The sequence below is a fragment of the Chrysochloris asiatica genome, unplaced genomic scaffold (genome assembly GCF_000296735.1).
Source record: "Chrysochloris asiatica unplaced genomic scaffold, ChrAsi1.0 scaffold00004, whole genome shotgun sequence".
Classification (NCBI taxonomy): domain Eukaryota; kingdom Metazoa; phylum Chordata; class Mammalia; order Afrosoricida; family Chrysochloridae; genus Chrysochloris; species Chrysochloris asiatica.
In genome coordinates, this window is record NW_006408522.1 from 6,076,612 (window position 1) to 6,085,811 (window position 9,200).

The 9,200-nt window shown below is 46.0% G+C and overlaps 1 protein-coding gene across 2 annotated transcripts in view; it reads left to right on the forward strand.

Moving 5' to 3' along the window:
* Positions 1-322: 322 nt before the first annotated feature.
* Positions 323-9,200, forward strand: part of CA12 (carbonic anhydrase XII) — a 78,003-nt gene continuing 69,125 nt past the window's right edge. For both annotated transcript variants that reach the window (XM_006831556.1, XM_006831557.1), the window contains exons 1-2: positions 323-407; positions 7,274-7,294. In XM_006831556.1, the coding sequence (XP_006831619.1) occupies positions 323-407; positions 7,274-7,294 (106 nt within the window). The remainder of the gene's footprint in view (positions 408-7,273; positions 7,295-9,200) is intronic.

A 9,200-nucleotide genomic window follows, 5' to 3' on the forward strand; every position in this document is an offset into this window, starting at 1 on the left:
GGATCTCATCCCACCTGCCCACTGCTCGCACCAAGAGCTGAACATTTCCTGCGCAGCGCTGACTCTGGACTACAGCTCACCTTAGAACTGGGGCGCTAGCCCTCTGGTAGGCAGGGCGCTCTTCTCCCCGCATGATGACATCATTTGTTTGGGGCTGAGTCCATAAAAGAAGCCCGGGGGAGCCGGGAGCCCAAAGAGCGGACGTGCTCGCCTCGGCGCAGTGCTGCGCGCACGCGGTGCCGGTGCGCGCCCCGCCTCCCAGAGCACTGAGCAGCCCCAGAGTTAAAAGCAGGCTCCTGGCGGGTCCCCGAGCTTCCCGAAGATGCCGCACCGCAGCCTGCACGTGGCTACTGTTCTGCTGCTTGTGATCTTAAAGGAACAACCTTCCAGCCCAGCCCCACTGAACGGTAAAGTTTCCGCCTCTTTCTTTGCTAACAGCCATGCATGGTCAGAAAGATTTCTTGCGGGACTCTTTAAAGACAAATTAAAGTCATTCCTCTGGAGTAAGAAAGAACAGTCATAAAATCAAATAACACGTTTTTAGAAAAGATGTTGCATCTCCCTTTGAAACGCAGGACCCCGTGCTGTTGGGGGAAGCATTTTGTCTGTCTAATGGAGTGTGGTTCAGGTTTGCTGTTAAAATTCATTCGTGTGTTTTCTAAGCATCCCTGGCTCTGAAGGGGGTGGTCTGGGAACTTGGTGACCAGAGAAGAGCAAACGAATCGGGATTTAAAATATTCTGCCCCAAATCCACGGACAAAGGAGAGAGGGTTTGCAGTCTTCCCATTGGAATCCCAGACAATGGTGGATGCTTTTCTTTGGGGCGAAACTTTTTACCATTAAGTTTACCTTCAAATCAGAGGAATGATGCATCCCATCTTTAATCATTGTTTTTCTCCAGAAGGGCTCTCCAGCTCTGAACGCACACGTGCTTGGGCATACACACACCCCTTATTTCTGAGTGTAATTAGTGCCCTTAACCCCAAGGGCTGGAGGCTGAGGGTGCTGAGCTGGGTGAGAGGAGGGTGTGGGATGTGGGTGTCTCAGGTTGGGGCAGGGAGTTATGGTAAGTGGCCAAGGGTCAGTTTAGTTAATCTTTTGGGACAAGAGAAGGATGCCAAGCATTCCCCTTGGGCGAGCACATTCTTGGTGAGAGTAGATGGTGACTTTTGTGGAAACTTTTCCTGAATAATTGTTGGGAGCTTTTGTCCTTGACAGAGTTTATAAATTATAGAGACATTTGTGGTTGATACGAAGCGCTAGCATTTATGGATTGATTCCTGACCCCCCAGGTTATGCTGAAATGTTTATAGAGGAATCAAAAGTGACTACAATGGCTGAAAATCATTTCCCCCTGGCTGGGCAATGGTGTTAGGAAATTGATCCTGCCTAAAATCTTTGAGCCGCCTTTCTCTCTGGAAGGACATTGTGTTGGGATGGAAGGGCAGGGGGAGGCAGGGGATCTTGGCTGTGAGTAGCTTTGAGATCATTCTTAATTAAATTCTAATCCTCTTGATATTATCTCCCCCATCTGGCCAAGGAGAAACAGAATGTAGGTGGGAGAAAGGAGTTACAGAAAAGTTTACATTTCTTTTTATTTGTTAACTTTTCATTGCGAATTGAGTAAAAGTTTACAGAGATCATCCATTTTATATTGAACAAATCATACTCTTCAGTTCATCTCAATGATTGCTTGACATTTATTTTTAAGACTGCACATTTTGATATGTATTCCCCTCTCCCTAAGAAAACTGCGTGGAGACACCATGCTTTTCACTGGAGACCTTTTTAGTTCTAAACCGTCCCAAGACAAAAGAGAGAAGTCACGGTTCATTGGCCCCCTCTCCTGAAAGCCTGTGAGCCCCTTCACTCTGGAAGCAGCCCCTCCTCTTTTACATTCTGCCTAAATTTCCCGCCCTTGCTGCCCTCCCCTGCTGTTGCTCTACCTTCTCCCCCTCTCCTTCCTCCTTAGTCTCCGGTTCTCTTTCTTCCTACTCCCTTCCTCCTTTCTTCTATCTTTCCGCTTTCCCTCCTTCCCTCCTAATCCTCCAAATTAGGGAAAGGGGAAAGCAGCTGAAGGAGAGTGGGGGAGGGGCAAGGAAGTCACTGTAACCCACACTGAATAGCCTGCCTACCCCTAGATTCTAAGAACACACTTTTAATTCTATTATTTCTTATGCCATTTTCTTGACTTTAACTGCATCAGGGAACAAGTCAAAGGAAAATCACCCAGGTGTAGAATACCAACATACTAACCAAGACTCGGGGTGGAACAGGGTTAAGCTGAGAAGTAGGGGCAAAGTGAGGTCTGATGAATGTCCAGATGTCTGGAGCCAGGGAGGGAGGGAGCCTAATGAGGTGAAATCAAGGGTCTTCGGGAGAAAACCTTGGAGTTGCTGTGACTGCCTGGGGAGGCAGTGTGATGCATTCTGCAGAGCTTGTCCAGCCTGAACCTAGTATGGGCTGACGATACTCAGGGAAGGTTCTAGCATCAGGACTGGTAAGCAGGCTGGGCCCTGACCCCTGACTTGGATCTTTGTAAATTCCATTTCCTCAGCAGACTCCCTGTGTGAAGTGGAGCTGCAGGTTCTAACAAGCATTGGAGCTTAGCTGCCCTGTCTCCCAGGTAGAGTAGATGACCTGGTCTGAGAAGGGCCTTTTCCCTCAGGAAGCAACAGAGATGTGCCAGTTTAACCCTCATCCAGAGGGTAGAAACCAGAAGGTGTCATTTCTAAACAAAGCATGTGTGCCTGTAAGGCTTCCCATGGTCTGTTCTAAGCTAACAACATCTTCATTTCACTGGATGAATCCTCTTGACTTCTACAGGGCTGCTTCTCCCCACCTCTCCATCTCCTGAGCCCCTCCCAGCACTGCTGTTTATACCCAGGTCTTGCTGAGAGAAACCCATCCACTGCGGTTGAGCCAATTCCAATTCTTAAGGACCCTGTGAGATAGGGTGTACCTGAGGCTGTAAGTCTTTATGGGAGCAGACAGTCCCATCGTTCTCCCATAGAACAGTTGGTGGGTTTGAACCACCAACATTTTGGTTGGCAGTCCAGCACTTAACCCACTTGTCACCAGAGCCCTTTGCTCAGAGAAAGGAGGACAAGAAAGTTTGCTCTGGTTACTGCCACTTTTCAGGAGCAAATCCCCTGTCTTGTGTCACCATGGACCTACGGTCCCAGCTGTTCACTAGATAACATGTGACCCTGAGTTTTATAGAGTTTTAAACTGATCTTATTTAGGATGCACGCTATAATAATAAGGAAAATCACAGCTTGGAAAGCTTTAGGGAAGATAGCAGAAGAGGGGTAAGCTTATTAAGGCTAGGGATTTAGTTGAGGGCAGACAGTTGAAACTCTGGGGCTCAGAAGGTAGTTGCTGTGCCTTCAAGTTGGTGGGTTTGAACTGCTGACCTTGTGATAAGCATGGTTATCAGTCCAATTACTTATCCTACATTGCCACAGCTTTCAGAAACATGGAATGACTTCTGCCTTCCAGGAAAGAAGTAAGGATGAATTAATTTCCTGTCACTTGTGAAATTTTACATCCTGGGGCTTTAAATGCTCTGATGGCTAAGTGGCAATAATCCAGCTTCACATGTCCCTGAAAGCCACGACTGTACTTCAGTAGTGAACCCCTCAAACAAAATGCTAAGAGGAAATGCTGAGAAAAGAGATTGGACATCTTGGGTAACCTGGTTCCAAGGCAATGCTGTCTTTGTTACTTTCCAGTGTTACTTGAGTAAAAAGAATGGTAGTAAACTCAGTTGGTTTCTCCACATTTTGGAATATCTTCATCCAATTGCTATTTCAGAGGAGGCTGATCTGGAGCTATTGATGCCCTTGGGCTGTATCACACATTTCAGGCGCTCTCTGGACCTTCGGAAATTAATTACACGTTCCATTTGGTGTGTCAGCCTTACGGGCATTTTTATGGGGAAAAGGTCCTTAGAATCCATCAGATACTCCTAGGGATCTGGAACACACCCCTCAAATATTTAGAAGGCGGTGCAAAGATTTCCTGAGTTCATGGAAAATAATGATAACTACAGAAAGACTCTATAGTCTCTCTGGTAGCTCTGGTAGCTCTGGTTATGAATTGGGCTGTGAACCTAAAGGTCAGCAGTTCAAAACTACCAGCCGCTCCGTGGGAGAAAGATGAGGCTTTCTACTCCCGTAAAGATTTATACCCTCGGAAACCCTGTACAGGGTCGCTATGGGTCGGAACCGACTCGACGGCACTTAACAACAACAACAACACAGGGAGACTCTATTGTGACCCTTAGCAGTCAGATGATCTTGGGCAGGTCACTTTACCTCAGTGGGCTTTCGTTTCCTCACCAGTAAGATGAAGTGACGGGTTTGGGTGTATGACAAAGACCTCTTTCAGGATGGAATGCCAATAAGTAATGCGGAAGCCTAAGAATCAAGAAGGGACAATATAAGCATGTTTCATAGAGATCTAGAGAGAATATTAAAAAAATCATTTCAAAAGGGTTGAAGTGGTTGCCCTAAGGAATAGATGTATGGGTAGATAGTGTCAGGGAACTGCTGTTTTGTTTTGCTTTCATAGAAGTATTATGTTGGCCAGGTGGCATCATTGATGGACTCAAGTGTGGCAGCGGTAGTGAGGTTGGCCCAGGATCGGACATTGTTTCATTCTGCTGTGCATGGGGTTGCTATGAGTCGGTTCCGACTCGATGGCACCTGACAACAACAATTATGTTGTTATTGTTAAGTGCTGTTACTATGAGTCTGACCCATAGCAACCCTGTATAGGGTGTCCGAGGAGCAGCTGGTGGGTTTGAACTGCTGACCTTGTGGTTCACCGTCTAGTCCTTATCCACAGAGCTACATTATAGAACCATCTAATTTTTTAAACCATGTGCAGGTGTAACTTTGATTAAAAAAATAATAATACATTTGAAAATGAAAAACAAAATGAAGTAAAAACATGGAGGCAAATAAACAGAATGGTAACAGTGAAATGTGGTTGTTGTTGTTATTGGGTGCCGTTGAGTTGATTCTGACTCATAATAATAACCCCATATGACAGGGTAGAACTGCCCCCATAGAATTTTCTTGGCTGTAAGTAGCATAGTGGTTACGAATCGGGCTGCTAACCTCAGGGTCACCAGTTCGAAACTACCAGCTGTTCCACAGGAGAAAGATGAGGCTTTCTGCTCCTGTAAAGATTTATAGTCCTGGAAACCCTATACAGGATTGTTATGAGTCAGAACCGACTTTACGGCACGTAACAACAACAATAACAATTTTTATGGGAGTGGATTGCCAGGTCTTTCTCCCTCAGAACTGCTGAGTGGGTTCAAACCATCACCCTGTTGGTTAGCAGTTGAGCACTTAACTGTTAATTCACCAGGACTCCTTAAAAACCGGTACTAAAGTAGCTTGGGGCCGGTGAGAGCTCAGTCCTCTTAGCTTTTAAAAACTACCATTGACCTGAGTAGGGAATGCCCAGTAGAGATAAGTAACTAGATTGCTGTAATCAGTCCGTTTTACTGCAGACTAATTTCCAAGAGAGAAAGGAGATACATCCTTGAAGGCCAAGAATCCTGAGCTGTCAGGAAAAAGGGGTTAAATGCCGTTGAGTCGGTACTGACTCATAGCGACCCTGCATAGGGTTTCCAAGGAAACAGTAAGAGAGAAATTTAGGAGCTAAGTGGTCCTCTCCTTCTGTGTGTGCCCTGGGACACTCGGAAGGTTGGGTCTCAACTCTGGCAGGATCCCTTCTAGAGATAAAGAGGGAAGGCAGTGTAAGGAGAATATAGGTCTGGAATAAGTGTTTAAAAAATATTTTTAATGTAGGAACTAAGGACTTTTATGGGTGAAAGGTACGGAAGGGGAGGTGGCATTGATTTCCTTTGACATTCTGGTAGAATCTCTCCTACATTCTCCTACCTTCCTTGGAATTCTAACTTAGCAAAGGATGGCAACTTCCTCAAAGAAATCCTTTCCTTTTAAGATTAGCTTTCTCCTCTTTGTAAAGTGATGCAAACTAGTCATTAGGATAAAAGCAAGATACATTCATACATACTGCTTCCAGTATGCTAACCTTTGTGTGGAAAGGGGTAGGGGAGAAGAATATAAATACATATATGTGTGTAATTATACTATGAAAGTGTTCACAGTAAGCTGACAAAATGAGTTGTCTCTTAGAGGAAGCATGGAGTCCTGGTGTGGCACTGTGGGATGAGCCGTGGACTGCTAACTGCAAGGTTGGCAGTTCAAACCTACCAGCTACTCCTTGGAGTACGGAACACTACGAGTTGGGACAGATTTGACAGCATTTAACAACAACAACAATGGAAGGCAGGAGTCCTGGTGTGATGCTACAAAGTTGGCAGTTCAAAACCTCCAGTCACTCCTCAGAAACCCTACACAAGGTCTTTATGAGTTGGAACTGACTAAAAGCAACAACATTGGGAAGCAGGGGGATAGGGTGGGAGGAGGAGCTTTCGCTGTTTACCCTTTGGTAGCTTCAGAGTCTTGAGCCAGTACATTTATTACCTCTTCAGATAATAAAGTCTGGCTTCTCGAAAATGCCCAGGAGGCTTCTATTCAAGAAACTCTCTCCCTAGCCCATTAGTCCCTGAGTGAACGCCACTATCTTCACTAACCTATCAGCCTCTACGTGAACATCACCATGCATCCTAACCCTTAAGCTTTTTCATGAACAACGCTGTCATCCCTAACCCTCAGTCTCTTTGTGAACATGACTATCTTTGAGACTCCCTCTGGAAAACAGTTGCTCCAAGAAGCAGTTACCCTGGCACAGACTCAGAAAAGGTCTTCATTTCTGGGCATCTACCAGGTGGTGTCCTGGTGTAGTGCTGTGGGTTAATGTGCTGGACTGCAAAGCCAGTTTGAACTGCGAGGGTCAGTGGTTCAAGTTCACCAGCCATTCCTTGGAAACCCTATACAGTGTCTCTATCAGTCGGAACTGACTCAACAGCACTTAACAACAACAATATTAACAACCTCCTGATAGGGTAGTGGATTACCTGTTGGACCACTAACTGCAAGGTCAGTAGTTTGAATCCACCAGACGCTTCACAGGAGAAAGATGAGGCTTTCTGCTCCCGTAAAGATTTACAGCCTCAGAAACTCAATACAGGGTCCTTATGAGTCAGATGGCATATACCACCTCCACCTCCTTTTTATCTCCCTCATTTCAAAATAAAAGTTGTAATGTTTTCTCTTAAGTTGTTCATGTTCAATTGTATTTACTTGCTTTGTTTTGTTCTTTGCAGGATCCAAGTGGACCTATGTTGGTAAGTAGAACTTTTCCGTAGTTTTTGAGGGGGATGGTTGTGTTTAAAGCGAGCCAGAATCTCCATGCTCTGTGGGAGTTACCTTTCGGGGGGTGGAGAAGAGTGGGTCTTGCATTGTTAGAAGAGGGTAGTCAAGCTTCTTTAAAGAATTGTTGCTAGCAAGCTCCAGCCTCTTAGAAGGCACGGGTTGCATACACTTTCTCTAAGCAGCTGAGCCTGTTCTGTGCACTTGAACGTGTGAGTCAGTGTCAAGGTTTCCAGAGTGCTGCAAGAATTTCTAACACATCTGCCCAGGTACTTGCAAGCACCCTTGAGCAGAAGGAGGCTTCCCAGTACATTTGCTCTGCACTAAAACAAAGAATAAAGGGCTCCTTTCTGAAAGTTTGGCTCACGCCCCAGATTTTAAGCTGTCAGTGTGTCTAGAATTAACTTTGCTAGCAATCGATGGATTCAGTGATGATGATGATTAGTCCTGGTTTTTTGTGGAGGGAGAGGGACCACAAGACTGTGATGAGGTTTCTGTAGGATTGGGTCAAGAATGAGGTTCTCTGTCTCTGGTTTGGCCTGCAAGAAAACAGCTAGAACTTGACTTAGTTGAGGTGTTGCCATCAATTAGAAATTTGGTCATGGGCTAGAGCAGGAATGGGAAAACCAGGAGCCTAGGGCCACTGGCAAGTGTTGGCATGTTAATAATGTCTTTTTAGGGGCAGGGCATAAAAAATGCACAAGGGAGAGGAAGAGGAGGAGGAGGAAGGTAGAGCTGGCTTCCTTGTTCTGGAGGCATTTGCAACAAATAGAGATGCATCACAGAAGTTAAAGCCTTGGGATGCGATGGCTGGGGTGTGGTGACACGCAGGGAATTTAGTTACTACAGTAGAAGCAGAATCCACGGACAAATCAGACCTAGCATTGACACAGTTAGTCTTTGGATGCCTGCAAACCCAGAAGGCAAAGAAAAGTCACCGAACAAACCAACCAGCTGCCTAGAAACCAAGGTTCCCTCAGCTCCTGAATTGCAGAGCTCCATTCTTCTTGACTTTCCTGTGCATGTGTTATGAACAAGGCACACTGCTAAGTGGGTGGGTAATTAGAAAGACAGGCTATGGTCTGGAGCTGGGAGTTATTTAAAGCTCACAATTCAAAGCAGAAGCATATCATAGGTAATAATGGTGGTTGGTTGGTAGTTATGTGCCGTGGAGTCGATTCCGACTCACAGCGACCCTGTAGAGGGTTTCAGAGGCTGTAAATCTTTACAGGAGCAGAACGCCTCATCTTTCTCCCATGGAACAGCTGGTAGTTTCAAACTGCTGACCTTGCAGTTTGCAGCCCAATTCATAACCACTACGCTACCAGAGCTCCAAATAAATGGTTCAGTGCTCTGATTCAGGAGGATGAGAGCAGTAGGTCTAGGAAGGCTTCTTGGAGGAGGTGGGCTTTCACCAAGGCCTTGGAAGATGGGGAGACTTCAGTGAGGCAGGGAGAAAGTGGTGTTGGCCAGGTGGTAACGGCATCACAGGAGCAGCAAGGTGGTGTTTGCGGGGAAACAGATGGAGAAGGTTTGTGAGCCAGAAAAGGACTCTGGGTTGATGTGAAGTGCTGTCGGCTCCGACTCATAGTGACTCTGTATAGGGTTTCTGAGGAGCAGCTGGTGTGTTTGAACTGCCAACCTTGTAGTTCGCAGCCTAGTGCTGATCCTATAGCACCACATCAGGAGTCCAACTTGTTGTTAGGTGCCATTGAGTCGGTACCGACTCATAGCGACCCTATGTACAACAGAATGAAACACTGCCCAGTCCTGGGCCAACCTCATAATTGTTGCCACGCTTGAGCCCATTGATGCTGCCACTTGGCCAATCCATCTCACTGGGGGTCTTTCTCTTTTTCTCTGACCCTCCACCTTAACAAA